Source organism: Prinia subflava, chromosome 8 (assembly GCF_021018805.1).
Source record: "Prinia subflava isolate CZ2003 ecotype Zambia chromosome 8, Cam_Psub_1.2, whole genome shotgun sequence".
NCBI lineage: Eukaryota > Metazoa > Chordata > Aves > Passeriformes > Cisticolidae > Prinia > Prinia subflava.
Genome location: NC_086254.1, coordinates 16,509,799 through 16,529,787, shown reverse-complemented (window position 1 = coordinate 16,529,787; position 19,989 = coordinate 16,509,799). Strand labels below are relative to the sequence as shown.

General features: G+C 69.4%; 1 protein-coding gene across 4 annotated transcripts; it reads left to right on the top strand.

The window, feature by feature from the left end:
• Nucleotides 1-1,109: 1,109 nt before the first annotated feature.
• On the top strand, nucleotides 1,110-19,473 carry SEMA6B (semaphorin 6B). 4 transcript variants are annotated; one of them, XM_063403409.1, is made up of 17 exons: nucleotides 1,110-1,236; nucleotides 12,590-12,738; nucleotides 13,070-13,199; nucleotides 13,508-13,568; nucleotides 13,685-13,747; nucleotides 14,059-14,160; nucleotides 14,425-14,515; nucleotides 14,588-14,707; nucleotides 14,795-14,883; nucleotides 15,029-15,246; nucleotides 15,481-15,612; nucleotides 15,885-16,034; nucleotides 16,563-16,754; nucleotides 16,921-17,061; nucleotides 17,265-17,342; nucleotides 17,509-17,567; nucleotides 17,643-19,473. In XM_063403409.1, exons 2-17 carry the CDS (start codon nucleotides 12,624-12,626, stop codon nucleotides 18,614-18,616), a joined length of 2,715 nt encoding a protein of 904 aa, XP_063259479.1. In that variant the 5' UTR covers nucleotides 1,110-1,236; nucleotides 12,590-12,623; the 3' UTR covers nucleotides 18,617-19,473. The 4 variants fall into 4 exon arrangements, with proteins under 4 accessions (XP_063259479.1, XP_063259480.1, XP_063259478.1 ...); XM_063403410.1 differs by lacking the exon at nucleotides 1,110-1,236 and adding an exon at nucleotides 8,624-8,716; XM_063403408.1 differs by lacking the exon at nucleotides 1,110-1,236 and adding an exon at nucleotides 8,629-8,776.
• Nucleotides 19,474-19,989: the final 516 nt, after the last annotated feature.

Genomic DNA, 19,989 nt, shown 5'->3' with positions numbered 1-19,989 from the left:
GCTGTGTGAACAGTCAAGGGGCTGGCGGTGTCCCCTCGCTGTCCCCCTGGGGACGGTGATTCAGGCGCTGAGTCATGGCTGCGTTTCCTTCCCCTGGAGACCCCCCTTCCGTCAGTGTCCCCCCGGGGGTGGCCGTCCCCGTCCCTGCCCTGGGAACCGGCAGGGACCGGAGGGATGCAGGAAGAGGTGAATCACGTTCCGAACCTCCTGCTCGCCAGGGCGGGCTGAGCCCTGGCACAGCTCGGGGCGCCCGGGACACCCGGACAGGGTTTTACCCCGGTTTGGGGTTTTTCAGGCTAAAACAACTGGGACAAAGCAACAGAGCGACCAAAGAAATGCCGTGCTGGGCCCCCACCCTGTGAGTCACCCCCAGACCCCCGGGTGCACCCCAGGGCCCGTCCTGGCAGCCCGGGGTGGGCACGTTTGGGTGGGCAGCACCCGGGGGGTGCAGAGCAGCTCCTGGGGGCGAGGGGAAACTGAGGCAGGGGATGGGGGCTCACATGGAGGGGGGGTTCAGCCTGGGGACAGGGGCATGTTCAGGAGCGGAGTCACCTTGGAGGCTGTGCGGGAAGGGGGTCCCAGCCCCTCGCCGGGATGGGGCGTTTGGGAAACTGAGGCAAGGGGCAGAGGGGGTCGGCCTCAGTCCCTCTGAGTGCCGGGGAGGGGGAAACGGAGGCAGAGGATGGGGGGGTTAGGCCTGAACCCCTCTTCGCGCCAAGGATGGAGGTGAACCCGGGCAGGAGATGGGGGGATCGATCCCAGCCCCTCCCGGCACCCGGGATGGGCGAAACCGATGGAAGGGACGCGGGGGGCCGGTCCCAGCCCTGCCGGTGCCGGAGCGCGGGGGGAGCGCTGCCCCCGGTCGGGGGGGCCGAGGCAGGCGGGGCCGGCTCCCCGCGCTCCCCCTCCCCGCCGGGGGCGGGGGGCCCGGGGCCGGGCCGGGCCGAGCCGCCTCCCCGGGGCGGGGGCAGGGCGGGGGGCGCAGCCGCTCCGGGAGCGCCGGCGGCGGCGGCTCCTCCATCGCCGCTGCTGCCGGAGCGGCCCCGGTGCCGCCGCAGCCACCGGGCGGGCCCGGCCCCGGCCCCCCGCCCCCCCCGCGGCCCCGCCCCGCCCGGCCCCGGTACCGGCGCTCCCGCCGCGGCCGAGCGGAGCCGAGCGGGGCCGGGCCGAGCCGCTGCCGGTGGGCGCAGGTGCGCGGAGCTCCGAGCCCCCCCCGGACCCCCCCGGGACGGCGAGGTAAGAGCGCGGCCGGTGCCCCCCCGCCCGTCCCCCTCCCGATGCGGTCCCGTCCCGGTTTATCCTCCTCCTCCTCCTCCATCCGCTGCCCCTCCTGGGGTGGGGGGGAAGGGAGAAAAGGGGGTGCCCCCCCCAGCCCTCCCCCCTCCCGCCGCCGCCGCTGCTGCATTGGGAAGCGGCGCTTTTGTTAGCGGAGCGGGCGGAACCTTGAAGGGTCACGGGCTGGAGGGGCCCCCCCGCGCCCCCCAACCCGCGCCCCTCTGTCCCCTCTCTCTGCAGCCCGAGCCCCCCCGCACCGCTCCCCCCCCGCACCTCCATCCCGCATCGCCATCCCCACCCCGCCACTCCTGGGGGTCCCACCCGCACCCCAATTCTCCCCCCCCATCCCCCTCCAGTGCCCCCCACCTCCAGCCCGCACCCCCGCCCACCCCGGCACCCCGCGAGCATCCCGGCACCCTCATCCCGCACCCCCAGCCCCCCCGGCACCCCGGAGACCCTCCCCGCACCCTGATCCCACAACCTCCTTCCCCCACCCCAGCACCTCCGCTCCCCCCGGCACCCCGGCCCTCCCCACACCCCCATCCCGCACCCCCCGCGCCCCCATCCCGCACCCGCTCCCCAGCCCAGCGCCCCGGCAGCCCCCCCCACCCCTGAGCCCCCCCATCCCCTCCACCCAGCACCCAGTCCCACCCCCGTCCCCTCCCACGCCCCCCTCCCACCCACCAGCCCCCCGGGCCGGCGATGGGCGCGGGATGGGAGCCCCCCCGAGCTGGGGGGTGGGGATGGGGATGGGGGGCTGTCTCTGCTTCGTCGGGCTCCGTTTTGCCTCTGCTGCTTCTTTGGGAAGCAGCCAGGGTTTGTTTTTTGGGGGGGGGGGTGAGAAAAGGAGGGGCCGGTCTGTGCCCCCCACCCCGGGCAGCCTCTGCTGGGTTGGGGGGAGGAGAGACTGGAATGGGGGGGTTCGGCCACTGCACCCCCAAAAGGGCGTCGGGGAGTGGCGAGGCTCAGCCGGAGGGGGGGGGCTTGGTGGTTGTGCCCCCCTCAAATAATCCCGCAGGGCTGGTGGGGGGCAGAGCACCCACAAATCCCGGGGGTGCCTGGCCCCGTCTCAGGGCTGTAACTTGGTGGGAACAAGACTTGGGGGGGCAGCGGGCAGAAGGGGGGGACTGCCCGTGCAGGGGGGTCTGACACCCCCAGCGTCAGGGCAGGGCCGGGGGGGGCGTGCAGGCAGCGTCTGCCGGGCTGGGGGGGCTCTGTCCCCCTTTTTGGGGCTCGGCACCGTCGGCAGAGTTGGCGAGGGGGACCCTAAATTAACATGGCTGGGGTGACCCCAATCCTCCCTTGTCAGCCTCACTTGGGGTGCCCCGGGCACCCCCAGAGCCCAGCAAACCCCCCCGGCCCCCCAGCCTGACCCCCATTGTCCCACATCACCCAGAGCAGGCGGGGGAGCGCCCCCAGCCCCCCCCAGGGGCAGAGGGGAGGGGGAGCCCTGTCCCTGTGCAGGGGCTCTGGGGAGGGGGCCCAGCACCCCCCATTAGAGCAGGGGGGAGATGCCCACGGGGCTGTGCCATCGGCACGGGGTGACCTTGGGTGAGCTCTGCTTCCTGCCGTGCCTCAGTTTCCCTCTGCCAAACCAGGTCATGAGCTGGGGGGGGCTGCAGAGGGGACCCCCAGTCCATCCCCTCACCCTGGGGTGCCGGGGGGGGGTAAGGCACCTGCCGTGAGTGACCCCCCCCCGGGTCACCCTCCTCTGCTTGCCTGGCAGAGGGAGGGGTGGTGATGGCACATGTGGCACCACCGTGTCCCCCCCGTGCTCCCCTCGGTCTCTTTGGGTCCAGCAGGGCCGGAGCTGCCCCAGGGATGCGCTGGAGGGGGCAGGGGCAGCCGAGCTCCCTGTGCTCAGACACGGCCTCGGGGAGGGGTTGTGTTGGTTTGGGGGGTCCCCCCTGTGCCCCCCTGGCAGTTTGCTCCACAAAATGAGGCAGAGGGCAGCTCTGGCTGCCCCAGGGTCCGGGCAGTGCCCCGTGTCCCCCTGTCACACCCCTGGGTGCTGCTGGTGTCCCTGCTGAGTGCCGGGGTCCCATCCTGGCGGGCCCCGGGGTGCTGAGCGGGCTCCACAGCCGCGTTTGCAGCGTCCCCGGGGTGACACGGGAACTGGGTCACCGCTGTCACTGGGGCACGTGGCTGCACTGGGGAGCTTTTGTGCTTTGGGGGGGCACGAGGGGGCCCCGAGGGTCAGGCTCAGCTCTGGGGGTGCCGGGGGCAACTTGGCCCCCACCAGCAGCACCGGGGCCACTGTGTCAGTGAGGGGGGCACGGCTCGTCCCCCCTCCCAGACCCCCCGATGGTTCTGGTGCCATTCCCAGGGACAAAGGGTCTGGCCCAGCTCAGCCCGGTGACCCCGCACATGGGCACGGGGTGCAGAGGCGTGTGCCCCCCACGGCAGAGCTGTCCCCTTGGGGGGACCTCCCGTGCTCCCCCTGGAGCAGCCTTCTGCTGCCTCTGTGTCCCTCCAGCCCCACCAGGAACCCCAAGTCACGGGACAGGACAGTGACACCGGGCTGGGTGTCCCTGTCCCCTCGGCCCTCACAGCCCCGGTTTGGCTCCCAGTTTAACCAGTAACTCCTGCGCTGCCAGCGGCAGCCCCGGGCGGTGCTGGGCTCAGCCCGGCCGCCAGGCCCTGCTCGCCAGGCACTGGAGCTGGATGCAGATCCCTGCTGCAGTGCCGGATGCGGTTTGTATCCCTAGACAGGCTGGAATATTTTTAATTAAACCTGCCAGTTTGGATGCGATTTAAGGCATGAGCTGCACCGGGCCCTTGGAGCGTCTCCCGCTCTGGGGCCGGGTCCCAGCTCATGTCGGGGTTTGTCCCACCGGGCACGGGCTCCGTGTGCTCTGGGGTGGCTCCTCCAGGGTGGCTCCTCCATGCCAGAGCGTCCCTCTGTGCCAGGCCAGCGGGTCACCCGGGCCGGCCGGGGTGGCCTCCCTGTGGTGGCATCCGAAGCGTTTGGGCAACACCAACAGTGGCAAAGAAAAGCGGGAGCGATCCCGGCTCTGCCTGCGAGCTGTGCCTGCCCAGCCTGTGGCTCCCATCGCCGCCGGCATGGCCGGATCGCCGCCGGCACAGCCGGATCCCTCCCGGCGCCTCGGGAGCTGCGTCCCGGGGAGCACCAGCCTCGGCCACGGTGGTGCCGGAGCCGGAGCCTGGCACCGAAGGAGGCTCTGAACCCTTGGCAGTGCCCGGCCCAACGGCTAATGGGACACGATGGCCTTGGGGACCCTGCAGCCACCCCCAGGGACCTCCAGGCTTTGGTGGTGTCCCCAAAAGGGGCCATGAGGGGCTGGATTCCCCGAGTGAGGCGGGGGAGAGCAAGAGCAGCGGGCCGGCACAGAGGAGATCCCACAGGGCTGCCGTGTGCTGACGGGATTTTACTCCCTATTTAATTACAGTTTTGTCAAATTAAAAAAAAAAAACAGGGGGGATAAAGAGATCCTGGTTGCCTCTTTGTGCCGGTTCCCAGCAGCCGGTTAATTAAACAGCGGCTCTGGAGCCACCGCTCCCGGGGGAACCCTGCGCCGGGGCTTGGCCCCACACCTGGGCTCCAGTTACTCCAGTTCGGCCCAGTTCGGGCCGCTGGCGGAGCGGCAGGGGTGGTGGCAGTGTAGTGGTGGCAGTGGCAGTGGTGATGGCAGTGGCAGTGTCGTGGTGGCAGTGGTGGTGGCAGTGGCAGTGGTGGTGTCATGGTGGCAGTGACAGTGGCAGTGGCGGTGGCAGTGGCAGCAGCGGTGGCAGTGTTGCGGTGGCAGTGGCGGTGTCATGGTGGCAGTGGCGGTGGCAGTGGCAGTGTCGTGGTGGCAGTGGTGGTGGCAGTGGCAGTGTTGTGGTGGCAGTGGCAGTGGTGGTGGCAGCAGCAGTGGCAGTGTCGCGGTGGCAGTGGCGGTGTCATGGTGCCAGTGGCATTGTCGTGGTGGCAGTGTAGTGGTGGCAGTGACAGTGTCGTGGTGGCAGTGGTGGCGGCAGTGACAGTGGCAGTGTCGTGCCGATGCGCCGTGGCTAATCCTCGCTCTTCCCGTGTAATCCCGCCCGCCGGGATAATCCCATCAAACCCGGCAGCGCCGCGGCCGAGCTCAGCGCCGGGTTTGGCGCCGGGGGGATCTGGGAGGGACACGGGGGGGACACGGGGGGGACACGGGGGGGACACGGCGGCCCCGGGGAGCGGGAGGGACCGTGGGGGCTACGGGAGCCTGCGGGGACTCGGCTGGGGAAACTGAGGCAGGAGCCGGGAGCAGGACGGGAGGGAGGCGGTGCTGGGAACGGCGGCGGGGCGGCGGAGGAGGGTGGGACGGGACGAGCGGCGGCGGCAGCACCCGCGGGTCACCCAGAGAGGACCCGGGCCAGGCTGGCAGGGTGGGGACACCGCGGGCGCTGCCCCCGCCCCGTCCGGGCTCCCCCCGGGAGCGCCGGGAGATCGGGAAGCGCCCGGGTGGAAGTTTGGGAGGCGGGAGCCGGGATCCATCCCTGCCCCGTGCCCGAAACAACCCTGCTGTGCTCCGTCCCTCGTGCCCCGGTCACACGTGTGCCAGCACACCCTCACACCTGTGACACCCCTGCACACACCTGGACATGTGTGACACCCATGAACACACCTGCACACATGTGACACCCCCTGCACAGACACACAGGTGCCACCCGGTGCCCACACGCCGTCACACACGGGTGCCAGCTGGTGCCACATTCCTGCACATGTGTGTCACCCGGTGCCTTCTGCCCGCCCCTGCACGGGCACACGACAGCTGGTGAACACACAGTGACACGGAGTGACATGTGACATGTGTGACACCTGCTGTGCACGCTGACACCTGCACACACACACACATGACACAAGGTGCACGCACACTGACACACACAGGCACACTCAATGACACGTGTGACATGTGACACATGTGACACCTGCACACACACAGGACACATGGTGCACACACAGAGGCACACACAATGACACGTGTGACACTTGCTGTGCACACTGACACCTGCACACACACACACACACACACACGGTGACACCCCCCGCACACACGTGACAGCCCGTGCACACCCCCCACACGCAGATGGTGCCTGGCACACCTGGCAGGGCCACGCAGGGGACAGGGACACCATCCTGCCCCGGGCTCTGGTGCCTGAGGAGCTGCGCCGGTGGCGGTGGCAGTGCTGGGGGGGAGGTGACAGCGGCGGTGGCGGCGGTGGCGGCGGTGGCGGCCGTGGCCTGGTGCTGCCGCGGGCTGTGAGGAGAACAAGGAGCAGCTCCGAGGGCGGCGAGGCCGCTCGGACCTTCCGGCAAGGCGGCAGCGCGGAGGCGGCGCTGGGAACAATGGCCCTTTGTTCTGCGCCGCTGGCATCCCACAGCCCGGCCTGCATCCCAGCCTGCATCCCAGCCTGCATCCCGTCCTGCATCCCATCCTGCATCCCGTCCTGCATCCCGTCCTGCATCCCAGCCTGCATCCCATCCTGCATCCCGTCCTGCATCCCGTCCTGCATCCCGTCCTGCATCCCGTCCTGCATCCCAGCCTGCATCCCGTCCTGTATCCCAGCCTGCATTCCAGCCTGCATCCCATCCTGCATCCCATCCTGCATCCCAGCCTGCATCCCATCCTGCATCCCATCCTGCATCCCGTCCTGCATCCCAGCCTGCATCCCAGCCTGCATCCCAGCCTGCATCCCGTCCTGCATCCCAGCCTGCATCCCAGCCTGCATCCCGTCCTGCATCCCAGCCTGCATCCCAGCCTGCATCCCAGCCTGCATCCCAGCCTGCGTCCCAGCCTGCATCCCAGCCTGCATCCCATCCTGCATCCCATTCTGCATCCCAGCCTGCATCCCAGCCTGCATCCCGTCCTGCATCCCAGCCTGCATCCCAGCCTGCATCCCAGCCTGCATCCCATCCTGCATCCCGTCCTGCATCCCAGCCTGCATCCCACAGCCCGGCCTGCAGCCTGCATCCCCTACCCCATCCTCCACCCCATCCTCCACCTCATCCTCCATCCCATCCTCCCCCTGCATCCCAGCCCCCATCCCACTCCACATCCCACATCCCAAACTCCATCTGCACATCCCACTGCACATCCTGCATCCCACTCCTCATCCCACGCTCCCCCCTGTCCCCGGCAGCCCCGGCACCCCCCCGGCTCCCTGCACCCCCCAGCTCCCCTGGGGCTCCCAGCCGGGTGCTGGTGGCTCTGGAGGTGGGGGGTGTCACCCACACCTGTCCCCAGCAGTGACAGAGGACACTTCCCAAATGGAGAGCGGGATGGAGAGAGTGGCACTGGGAAGGAGGAGGAGGAGGCTGCAGGGTGAAGGCTCATGTGCTCTCATCCACACCTTGGCACCGGAAGCCACTTGTCACTTTGTCACCTTCTGGGCACAGCGACGGTGGCGGGAGATTTGCAGGGGGTGGTGGTGGCCCTGTCCCCTCCAGTGTCCCCATCCCCTGGTGTCCCTGGGAGGTGAGTGGCTCTGGGAGGGAAGGAGAGCACCCTGAGTGCCACCTCCAGGGCCATCGTCACCCTGGGGACAGCAGGATGCTGGGAGAGGCTACGGTGACACTGCGGTGACACTGCGGTGACACTGAGGTGACCTGCCACCCCCAGCCCCTCTGCCCGTGTAACCCAGCAGATCTCTAACCTTTATTTAAATACGAGTTGGAAGATAATCCCCACAGCAGTGCTGGTTCTGGGCCTGGGGGTGAACGGCCCCGTTTTCCTGAGCAGAGCAGCGCAGCTGACACGGGGACAGAGAACCTGAGCGCCAAAAACCCCCAAAACCACAACCCAGCTTCACTGGGGCTTAAAACCTGACCCGGCTGCGGGGCCAACCCTGGCCCCAACTTCCCGGAGCCTCCTCCAGCTCCCGGCTCTGGGGTGGCTGCGTTGTTACTGCAGGGCTGCTCTCTGAGGGTGTTTTTGGGGTGATTTTGGGGTGCCTGTGGGTGGTGTGGGTGTGTTCAGCAGCCTCCCATCCCGGGAATGCCGGGGCTCCGCGTCCTGGGCTGTAATTGCAGGGTTCCCGCCTGGAGCCGGATGGAAACACCCAAGGGTGTTACTGTAGGGTCTCCGTGGGACTGGGCCAGGAGCTGGTGCCCCTCTGCCTGCCCGGGGACAGGGATCCACGGGGACAGGGACCCACGGGAAGGGGACACTGTGGGGAAGGGGCTCCCTGGGAGGGGACACCCTGGGGACACGGGCTCTGTGAGGAGGAGGCTCCAGGGTGACAGGAGTCCCTGGGGACACCCGGGGCGCACGGGGGCGGTGCCACCCCGGGACTGGCAGGGCTCTGGGTGGGGGTTCCCAGGGCGGTGCCCGGCCCGGGGCAGGAACAGGGGGTTCCCTCTTCCCCTGCCAAAGGGGAACTGAGGCACGAGGCCAGAGGCAGCCGGAGCTGCTGCTGCCGCCGCCCTGGGGACATGCGGGTGCCAAAGAGGGGGGACAGGGTGAGCCCGAGGGGACCCCGCCGGGCCACTGAGCCCCTGGGGGGGCACAGGACGAGGGGGGTGAGTGCCTTTGGGGACAAGGGGACATATGGGGCTTTGGGGACAAGGGGGATGAGGGGAATGGCTGTTTTGGAGGGACAGGAGGGGCAGGGATGTGCCCCTTTGGGGACAAGGGGAGGTGACAGTCTTTGGGGGACAGAAGGGACGTGGGGGGAGGGTCCTGTCCCGTAGAACTGGGAGGGACAAGGGCTGTGAACTGGGGGGACAGCAGGGGACACGGGCCGTGAATTGGGGGGACACAGCACTCCGTCTGCCACCCCCTCTGTCCCCCCCTCCCCGGGGTTTATTTCGGCGTGACGCGTGATCCTCCTCGCTAGGAAACCGTCCTTAATATGCAGATGAGCCTGTATTTAATATGCAAATCACCATGCGGCTCTGGCCGGCCACCAGCACCGCCGGCGTGGTGGAAGGGACGTGTCGGGGCACCCATGGGTGTCACCCGGCGGGTATCGAGGGGGCACCCAGCGACTGGGGCCACCTCTGGGCACCCACGGTGGGTGACAAAGCCACCCAAGGTGACCGCGGGGCCCCCTCCATCCCCGGTGCTCGTGTCGGGGGCCGGACGCCCTTGGTCGCTTGGCGTGTCGTGGGGGGCTCGGGCACCGCGTCCCCAGGCGGTGGGCGATGGGGAGGGGACAGGGACGAGGAACGAGGGACAGGGACCGGGGCTATAAACGGCAGCTGTAAGCGGAGCCGGTAACCGGAGCGGGAGGCCCGGGGGGACATTTGAGCCGCCGGCGGGGCCGCGGAAGCGCCAAGGTAAATGGTGGGTGCTGCGCCCCCCCCCCCCGCCGCGCCGGTGCCCCCCCGCCCCGGGCACCCCCGCGGGACCCCCGGGGCTCCCCCGTGCCCCCGGCACCGCCGCAGCTCCGGGGGCGCTGCCTGCGGCCCCCCGGGAGGTGCCGCTTGCAAAGGGGGGACCCACGGCAGAGGCAGGGCCGGGGACAAGGCCAGCGCGCCGTGCCAGGTGGCCGGGGTGACATTTGCTCCGTCCCCGCCGTGGGGACAGCTGCTTCCTGGCTCTGCCATCTGAACCGGCCCCGGAACGGAAACCCGGGGGGGGCTCGGCCCCCCAGCCCCGGCGGCAGCGGCAGCTGGGATTGGGGGGGTCCCCACGGCACTCGGGGGGACGCTGCTGGTGACCCCCAAACCCCGCTGTGGCAATGGGGGTGGCACTGTGTGACCCCACTGAGCAAGGGATGCTCTGGGCACCGGGGGCCACATTTTGGGGGGCTGGAGCACGTGGGGGGTGGGTAAAGGCCTCATTAGCATATCTAATTACTGATTCCTTATTGGCGTTGGGCGCCTTCTGAAGGAAATGACCCCAAAATCCGGCATGAGACCAGTGGAGTGGGATGTGGATACTGAGATTATATCAGGGAGGAGATTCCCAAAAGTTGTATTTTAAGGATTTCATTGTTGGTGTCCCCCGCCTTTCCCACTCCCCACTCCTCACTGTGGCCCCCCCCTTCCCAGATTCTGCCCTTCCCGATGTCCCCCCCATTCTCCAGTGTGTCCCCCTCCCTCAGTGTCCCCCCTTTCCCACTGTCCCCCCCCTTTCCCACTGTCACCCCCCTTTCCCACTGTCACCCCCTTTCCCACTGCCCCCCGTATTTCCCAGTCTGTCCCCCTTTCCTGGTGTCCCTCCCTTCTCGGTGTCACCCCCATTCCCGGTGTGTCCCCCCTCTCCCGGTGCCCCCCTCTTTCCCATTGTCCTTCCAAGGGGTTTATGAGGACGGGGGACCCGCTGAGGCTGGGGGACCCCTCTGTCCCTCTGTCCCCTCTCTGTGCCCGGGGGGTCTCACCGGTGCCGCGGTGCCGCTCGGGGGGTCCCGTGGGTGCCCCCCCGGGTCCCCGGCTGCGGTGACAGCTGCCGGGGTGGGGGGGGCTGGTGGCTCCGGTTACGGTGACATCAGCCCTACCTTCCCACCTGGCGCGGGCGGGGGGCACGGGCCCCCTCCCCGGGGGTCGCGGGGGGCACGTGTGACAGCTGAGCGGCTCTCGGGACGCCCGAGCCCCCAGCGCCGCCGGGGCGCCCTGGAGCGGGGGGCGCCCACCCCCAGCCCCGGGACCCCCCCCCCGCCGGCCGAGGGGACAGTGGTGACACGGGGCCAGCGGCGGAGGCGGCCGGAGCGGCTCAGGTGGGCAGAGCGCGGCGTTGGGGGGGCGGGGACGGGCTGCCACCCCCGGGAGGGGACAGGAGGGGGACACAGTGACCCCCCCAGCAGGGACCCCCCGGGATCAGAGAGGTCCCGCTGTGCTCAGAGCCCCTGGGAACGGCAGCAGGAGGGGAACGCTGGGGGCTGCCCCCCGTTCCTGCCCCATCCCCACAGCGCCGGGGGCGCGGAGATGCTGGGGGGGGACAGGACAAGCGGCTCCCCCCGCCCCAAAAACTTTGTGTGGGGGGGTTGGGGGCTGAGCGTGCTCTGGGACGGGGAAACTGAGGCACGGAGCAGGGACAGGGACAAGGGACATGCCCGAGGCTGTTCACCCGCCCCGTGTCGGAGATGCCCAAGTGGAGACCCCCCCTCATTCGGGACACATCCCCCGCTCTCCCCACCCGCTGCCTCAGTTTCCCCGCAGCCACGGTGGGGCCATGCACGGTGACCGTCCCCGTGAATGGGTCCCTGTTTGTCACCCCCTGCTGCCGTGTCCCCCTCCCCGCCGTGCCCCCTCCTCCCGTGCCTCCCTCTTGCCGCTGCCTTTTCTTTTCCCGCACAATCGCTGGCATTTACGGCGCCGGAGGCTCCGGTTACCCCGCGCCCGCCCGCTGTCCCCGCGCGGGCTGGGACGGTGACACCGGACCCCGCTCGGGGCTCCCCGCGCCCGAGGCAGCGACACGGCCCCCCCGGAGCCTCCGGGGGCCGGCAGACACCGAGCCCTTCCTGGGGTGGCTTTTTGGGGTCCCCCCTTCCTTGGTGGCTTTCGGGTGCCGCTGTGTGACAATCCGGCCAGAAACAGCTCTGCTGCTTGTTGGGGACATCACGGGGACAAAGCTGGGGGTCACCGGGAGCTGTGGCACTCTGGGGACGGGTTTGGATGTCCCTGAGGTAGAGGGGACATGGTTGGGTGTCCCAGGGGTGGTGACACCCCGAGGATGGGGTCAGCTGTCCCCGGGGGCTGTGACACCAGGGTCAGGTCCCACGGCGGTCACCTCCTGCCCGGGGGCTGTGACACAGCAGGCTCGGGTCAGATGTCCCCGGGGCTGTGGCACCACAGAGGGGACCGGGGTGGGGACAGTGCCGGGTCTCACGCGGGGCCGGTGACACCACGGAGGGGCTGGGGACGCGTCCCCCCCTCAATGTCACCCGTCCTCGGTCCCCGCGGGGGAGGAGGGCGCCGCTTCGATCTCTCCCGCTCCCTGCTCCCATGGAATTAATGATCAATTAATTCCCTGCCCGGCTGCTAATTACCCAGCCCGGCCCCAGCCCCTCGGGGACGGGTGACAGGGCGGGGATGGTGGCCCAGCGTGGTGGGGGGACAGTGGGGTGACACTGGGGCTGCCTGATTCGGGGATGCTGTGACACTCTGAATTGTCCCTGGGGATTTTCCAAGACATCCCGGTGGCGTTTGGGGAGGGGGAAGAGCCTCTCTGGCTTCCCTCTTGTCCCCGTGTCCCCGTGTCCCCCTGTCCCTCTGTCCAGGTGTCCCCATGTCCCCAGCCCTGCCGTGTCACCAGCAGTGGCCTCCCCACGTGCTGCTGGTGACAAACCACGAGTATGTCCCCAACCCCCAGAGACACCCGAGGGTTTGGGGTGCTCGGGGGGGTCACCCCGGTGCGTGCTGCCCCCCCAGCCCTGCCCGTGCCCGCAGGTGCTGTGGGTGCCCACCCAGGGCGGGGGCCACCATGGGACCCCCACCCCGCGTGTCCCTGGTGCTGCTGCTGCTGCTGGCGGCCGAGAGGACGGCGAGGGGCTCCTTCCCCGAGGAGCCCGGGCCCATCGCCGTGGCCCCCCCGGACTGTGAGTGCCCCCCCGGGGCTGGGGGCTCGGGGGGCCGCACTGGGGCACGGGGGGGGCACGGTTTGGGGAAAGGGGAGGGGATTTGGGGTGAAGGCAGGAGGGGAATCCAAGGGAGGGCTCTGGAATGAAGATGGGACCACCCGTGGGCAGGGCTGGGCTTTGGGTTACTTTTGGGCGTGCCTGTGGAAGGGTTTTGGGGTTCTTTGGGGTTAAGGCAGGTGGGGGGCACCCATGGGGTGGGATTTTGGGCTGAAGGCAGAGGGGAGGTGCCTCCCTGGGCAGGGCTGAGTGTGGGGGTCCCCTGGGCTGTGTGACCCTCGTGCCCCCCCAGATGTGAAGCACTACCCCGTGTTCGTGGGCCACAGCACCGCCCGCCCGGGGGGCCCCGAGGTGGGGGGCACCCAGCGCCTCAACATCCAGCGCATGCTCAAGGTCAACAGGACCCTCTTCATCGGGGACAGGTCTGCACCCCGGCCCTCCAGAGCCTCCCCTCCACCGGGGCGGGCACCCCACACCCACCCCGGCCCCCCAGAGCCTCCCCTCCACCGGGGCGGGCACCCCACACCCACCCCACCCCTCTGTGCTGGGCAGGACCCCACTCCCTGCCCGGGGCACCCCAAGGTCTGGGGTGGGGTTCATTGGCACTGCCCCAGTGATGTTCATTGTCCACCCCAGCACCCCAAACCTTCCCGGGGGGTGGATCCTGTGCCCCCAACAGTGGGGGCACATCCCAGCTGGGGGGTGGTGACACCCGTGTCCCCCTGCCCAGGGACAACGTGTATCGAGTCAGCCTGGAGCCCAGCGGGGCCGCTGAGCTGCGCTACCACCGGGTAAGTGCCGGGGTCCCGGGGGGTGCTGGGGGTCCCGGGGGGTGCTGGGGGTCCCGGGGGGTCTCAGGGGGTGCTGTTGGCTTCTCCCCATCCCCACACTGGTTTTTCCCACCCAGAAGCTGACGTGGCGCTCGAACCAGCACGACATCAGCATCTGCCGCATGAAGGGCAAGCACGAGGTACAGCCTGGGGGGCTGCGCCCCATCGGGACCCCCGGGCGGGGACTGAGTCACACCCTGTCCCCTCCCCAGTGTCACTGTCCTGCTCCCTCCAGGCAGTTTTATCTGGTTTATTGGCCCCTCGGATAATTTGATTTGTAATTATTTATTGGGGGCCAGAAATCCCATTCCCAGCTCCCCAAAATGCAGTTCTGGAGTGAGAACAGCCCCCCCTAAGCCGTTCCCTCACAGTGGTGAGGGTCTGGGTGGGGTGGGATGAGGTGAGGGGGGTTTTGGGGTGCTGAGGGTGATGGTTCCCTCTCCCGGCGCAGGCAGAGTGCCGAAATTTCATCAAGGTGCTGCTGGTGAGGAACGAGAGCCTCCTGTTCGTCTGTGGCACCAACGCCTTCAACCCCGTCTGCGCCAACTACAGCGTGAGCCCCCAGGGGGGTCCCCTGTGGGACCAGGGCTGGGGTCAGGGAAGGGGGGGCACCCATGGGAAGGGTTTGGGGTCAGGGAAGGAGGGGAAAGGATCTGCAGCATCAACCCCTTCAACCCTGTCTGTGCCAGCCACAGCCTGAGCCCCGCTCAGGACGGGGACCCCGTGTCCCCCTGTGTCCCCCTGTGTCCCTCTGTGTCCCTCCCGTGTCCCTCCCGTGCCCGGGTGTGTCCTCACGTGCCCTTCTCACCCGCTCCAGATGGACACCCTGGAGCCCATCGGGGACAACATCAGCGGCATGGCCCGGTGTCCCTACGACCCCAAGCACGCCAACGTGGCCCTGTTCACAGGTCAGTGGTGGCACTGCCGGTGTCACAGCGGGCACCGTGCCCCCGGCCCCGCTGACCCTCTGTGCCACGCAGGGGGGATGCTCTTCACGGCCACCGTGACGGATTTCCTGGCCATTGACGCCGTCATCTACCGCAGCCTCGGGGACAGCCCCACCCTGCGCACCGTCAAACACGACTCCAAGTGGTTCAAAGGTGTGTCCCCACCCCGGCTGTGCCAGGACATGGCGCGTGTCCCCCGTGAGCCCACCCTGGGCCACCCTGACCCCGCTGTCCCCGCAGAGCCCTACTTCGTGCACGCCGTGGAATGGAGGAGCCACGTCTACTTCTTCTTCCGGGAGATCGCCATGGAGTTCAACTACCTGGAGAAGGTGGGAACATCCCACGGGGCAGCAGAGGATCCCTGGGCTCCCTTCCAACCCAAACCATCCTGTGACGCCCCCAGGGGCACCCAGGGTGGGGACAGGGACACGGGGACAGCCACTGGGGTTGGGTGGTGACGGGTGTGTCCCACAGGTGGTGGTGTCACGGGTGGCCCGGGTGTGCAAGAACGACATGGGGGGCTCGCAGCGGGTGCTGGAGAAGCAGTGGACGTCCTTCCTCAAGGCCCGGCTCAACTGCTCCGTGCCGGGCGATTCCCACTTCTACTTCAACGTCATCCAAGCCGTGACGGACATCCTGGAGCTGGACGGGCGCCCCGTGGTCCTGGCCGTGTTCTCCACGCCCGCCAACAGGTCAGAGCCTCTTGTGCCGTGCCCAGACTGCCCGGGCGCGGTGGGATCTGAGCTGGTGCCAGCTGGAATCCGGGCTGGCTCCTGAGTGGGGTCTGGGGTGAGCGGTGGGTGAGGCTGGGATGGGTCCAGCTGGGTCCCTGGATGGGATCTGGGCTCGTTTCCGTGTGGGATCCGCAGGGCCCCTCGCGCTCCCTGGGGCCTCCCCGTGCTCACCCCGCAGCCGTGTCCCCACAGCATCCCCGGCTCCGCCGTCTGCGCCTTCGACATGGCCCAGGTGGCCGCGGTCTTCGAGGGACGGTTCCGGGAGCAGAAGTCACCCGAGTCCATCTGGACTCCTGTGCCCGAGGACATGGTGCCAAAGCCACGGTGAGGGACAGGGCTGGGGACAGGGAGAGGGACAGCCACGGCCGGGAGTGGCATGGGGACAGGGCTGGGGACAACGCCGGCAAGGGCTGCCGCTGACAGGGACAGTGCTGGGACTGGGGACAGGGCTGGGGACAGGGACAGCCACGGCCGGTAGTGGCACGGGGACAGGGATGGGGACAGGGGGGTGAAAACCACGGCCAGTACCAGCGGGGCTGGGGACAGGCTGGGGACAGGGATGGGGACAGCGCCACTGAGCCGTGCCGTGGCCGCAGGCCCGGGTGCTGCGCGTCCCCGGGGATGCGCTACAACTCCTCCAGCGCCTTCCCCGACGAGATCCTCAACTTCGTCAAGACACACCCGCTGATGGACGAGGCGGTGCCGGCCCTGGGCAACGCCCCCTGGATCCTCCGCACCATGACCCGGTGGGTGCCCGAGGGGGCTGGGGGACACTGGGGGACACTGGGGGACACTGGGGAACACTGGAGGACACTGGGAGGGCTGGGAGGTGCTGGAGGTGCTGGCCAGAGCCTCCCGTGCAGCCTTTCCACGCTTCTGCCAACACTGGGAGCGCTGGGAGAGCTGATAAATCTCATACACTTTGCAGTCAAGATTGTCTCGTCCTAATTAAATCTGCCTTAATTGCTGCTTGATGGGGAATTAATCAAGCGGCGCTCTCGGGCCGCAGCCTCCCGCCAGCAGGGCAGCCGGGGCATGAGTGAGGATGGGGACAGGGACAGGGACATGGATGGGGACAGGGACCTGGGGATGGGGAGGTGAGGGTGGGGACAGCGATGTGGGGCTGGAGCTGGGGACATGGAGATGGGGATGGGGACATGGAGATGGGGACATGGAGATGGGGTTGTGGGGCTGGGTTCCTCACCCTGCCCCAGTTTCCCCCTCCCTGGGGACACCTGGACTCCCCCACACCCAACACAGCTCCCTCCCCACAGGTACCAGCTCCGTAAGATCGTGGTGGACACCGCAGCGGGGCCCTGGGGCAACCACACCGTGGTGTTCCTGGGCTCCAGCACCGGCACCGTGCTCAAGTTCCTCATCCTGCCCAACGCCAGCAGCAGCCCCGCGCCCGCCCCCGGCAGCCAGAGCGTCTTCCTGGAGGAGTTTGAGACCTACCAGCCCGGGAGGTGAGCGCCAGGCTGCCAGAGGGGGAGAGGGGGCAATAACAGGGGTGGGTGTTCAGATGGAGGGATGGATGGGTGAGAGGGGTGCAAGGGTGAGGGGAATGGATGAGAAAATCTCCTCTGGACTGGGACATGGCTGGGGCTGTGCTGAGCTCTGCCCTGTCCCCAGGTGTGGCCGGGACACAGAGGACGAGCGGCGGCTGCTGGGGCTGGAGCTGGACAAGGCTGCGGGCTCGCTGCTGCTGGCCTTCCCCCCGTGCGTGGCCAGGGTGCCCGTGGCCCGCTGCCAGCAGCACTCGGCCTGCATGAGGTGAGTGCCCGCATGAGGGGGGCTGTGCCAGGGTGGGGGGCTGCACAACCCCACAGCCCAGGAATTCACCCTGTGCTGGGATCCAGACAGGGCTCAGCACGGCTGGGGAAACTGAGGCATGGTGTGGGGACAGAGTCCCTCGGGGGGCCGGGGCGTTGTGTCCCCCCATCAGGGCTGACCCTGGTGTCTCTGCTCGCTGCCAGGAACTGCCTCGGGAGCCGGGATCCCTACTGCGGCTGGACACCCGAGGGCTCCTGCGTCTTCCTGGAGCCCAGCCCCAGGTAACGCTGCCAGGCCTGGGGACGTGCAGGGGGACAGAGGTGACCCCAGAGGGGCCTGCAGCCCCCGATCGCTGAGCCCCAACAAACTCATGGCTCGCTGAAGGGGGCTGGGAGGCTCTGCCAGGCCATTTCAGACCCACTGACCCCCCCCAATTTGCACCCCCAGAGTGGCCTTCGAGCAGGACATCGCCGGTGGCAGCACGTCCCACCTGGGCGAGTGCGAGGGTGAGCGCGGGGCCGGGCCGGGCTGGGGGCCGTGGCGGTGGCACCGCAGGTCCCCTGACATGTCCCCCACTCCAGGGCTGGTGACAGAGAGCTTCGTGGATGAGCCGGACGGGCTGGTGTCCGTCAACCTCCTGGTGATCTCCTCCGTCGCCGCCTTCGTCATCGGCGCCGTCATCTCGGGCTTCAGCGTGTGCTGGTTCATCGGGCACCGGGACCGCAAGGAGCTGGCGCGGCGCAAGGACAAGGAGACGATCCTGGCGCACAGTGAGTCGGTGGTGAGCGTCAGCCGCCTGGGCGAGCGGCGCGCCCGCGGGGCGCTGCTGGCCCCGCTCATGCCCAACGGGTGGCCCAAGGAGCTGGGCAAGGTCACCCAACACGACCTGGACTCGGGGGTGCTGCCCACGCCGGAGCAGACCCCGCTGCAGCAGAAACGCTGCCCCGGCGCCCTCCAGAACTGCACGTGGGAGCAGAGCCACAACATCATCAACGCGGCTCTGCGGGACCCTGGAGGCTCCGGCCCCGCGGGCGCCGGGCGGGGGCACGGCGGCTCCGGCCGCCCGCCGCGGGGCATCCCCCTCTCCTGCCACGCCATCCTGGTGGACCAGGAGCTGGAGGCCGAACTCAGCGACTCCTCAGGTGACGGGCATTGGGCTCGGGACCCTCAGGAGGGTCCCCGCACCCGGCAGCACCCACCCGCCGGCGCCCGCCGCCCGCCCCGCAGCTCCTACGGCGACTTCGGCGGGACGCCGCACCCCAGCCCCGAGCGCCGGCGGGTGGTCTCGGCACCCAGCGGGGAGGGGGGAGACTTTACCGAGGGGCCGCCCTGGCACCCCGAGCAGCTGAACTTCAACGCCAACAACGGCACGGGCCGCCCCGGCGCCCACCTCAAGAGGAACCACACGTTCAACAGCGGCGAGGCGGCGGCGGGCGGCTACGGGCGGCACGGCCCGGCGGCCCGGGCAGCGCGGGCACCGGGCACCCCGCGGCCGCTGACGGACCTGCACCACCTCCTGCGCTACGGCGTGGAGCGGACTCCCTCGGGAAAATAGGGTCCCACCCTCGGCAGGACACTGATGGGGCCCCCGGCTCCCTGGGGACAGGGAGGGGTGGCCGGGCAGGAGCTGCGGGCGTGGGGTGAGGTGCTGCATGGGTGAGGGGGGACAGGCACCCCCTGGGTGCCCCCGGATAGGGTTTGGGGGTGTCCCCGGCTGGCGTGGGGCAGTGCCCTGCGCTCCGGCTGCTTTGTCCCATATGCCGGGGGGGGTTGGCCACCGTGTCCCCTCCCCAGGCTGGGCCCAGGGCCCGCAGCACCCTGGGAGGGGAATCCCTGGGGGGCAGCAGGATGGACACACGGACATGGGCACTGGGCTGTGTCCCCCAGCCCGCAGCCCCTCGGCCCGTCAGGGGCACCCAAGGGGCCTTTTGGGTGCTGCCAGCCCCCTGGGGACACCCGGCCAGGGGTGCATCGGTTGTGGTGATGGAACCCGGTGAACATTTTGGGTGCGGGGGGCTGGGAGCCCCCCGAATGTGGCGTTATCTGGGGATGGGGCGCACTCCCACCCCCAGTCTGGGGTCAGCCCCTTCCCAGTGCCAGCCTGGGGGTTGCCCCTCCTTCCCCCCCGGCACCCCCTCCTGGAAAGCACAGCCGGGGTGGGGGGCACGGCTGGGGGGTCCCCACCGAACCCACTCTCTGCTGGCAAAGGGTGCCCTTTCGGTGCCACCCCTGCCCGGCACCCACCCGGGGTGGCGTGTCGCGGGGGAGTGGCAGGTCCCCGGGGGATGGCAGGTCCCCAGGGGGTGGCAGGCTGTAAATAGGGCTGGGGGCGGCGGGAGCCCCCCCCCAGCGGCCATGCATGCGGCCGCCCGCGGGCTGTACCCCGCGGCCCCAATAAACACCCGGTTACCGGAGGCGACTCCCCCCCCGCCGCCTCGGCACCTTCTTAACGCCCCGGGAGCCGGGCCGGGCCGGGGAGGGGGGCACAGGGCTGGGGGACAGAGGGTGACACCCCCGCGGGGACCCGCACAGCCCCGCGCACTCACACGGGCCCCACCCACGCTCAGCCCCTCCCCACGCCCCCTGTGCCCCTCCCTGCACAGCCACCCCCGGCCCCACGAGGGTCCCCATCCCTCTTTCCCCTGGGATAAGGCAGTGCCAGCACCGTGTCCCTGCCCGTGCCACCCCACACCCGCCGTGTCACTGCCTGTCCCCTTTCCCGGCTCTCTCGTGCCCCACGAGGCCACCCGCGGGCGTCACCCACTGCCCTCTGTCCCCCGCCAGTCATTGTTGTCCCCTGGCCTGAGCACCGGCAGGGCCTGGGGGACATCTGGCACCCTGAGGGGCTCTGGTGGCACGGGAACACCTGGGGTGGGGACATCTGGCAAAGGGACCCTTGGTGTGGCGACACTTGGCACGGGCACAGCG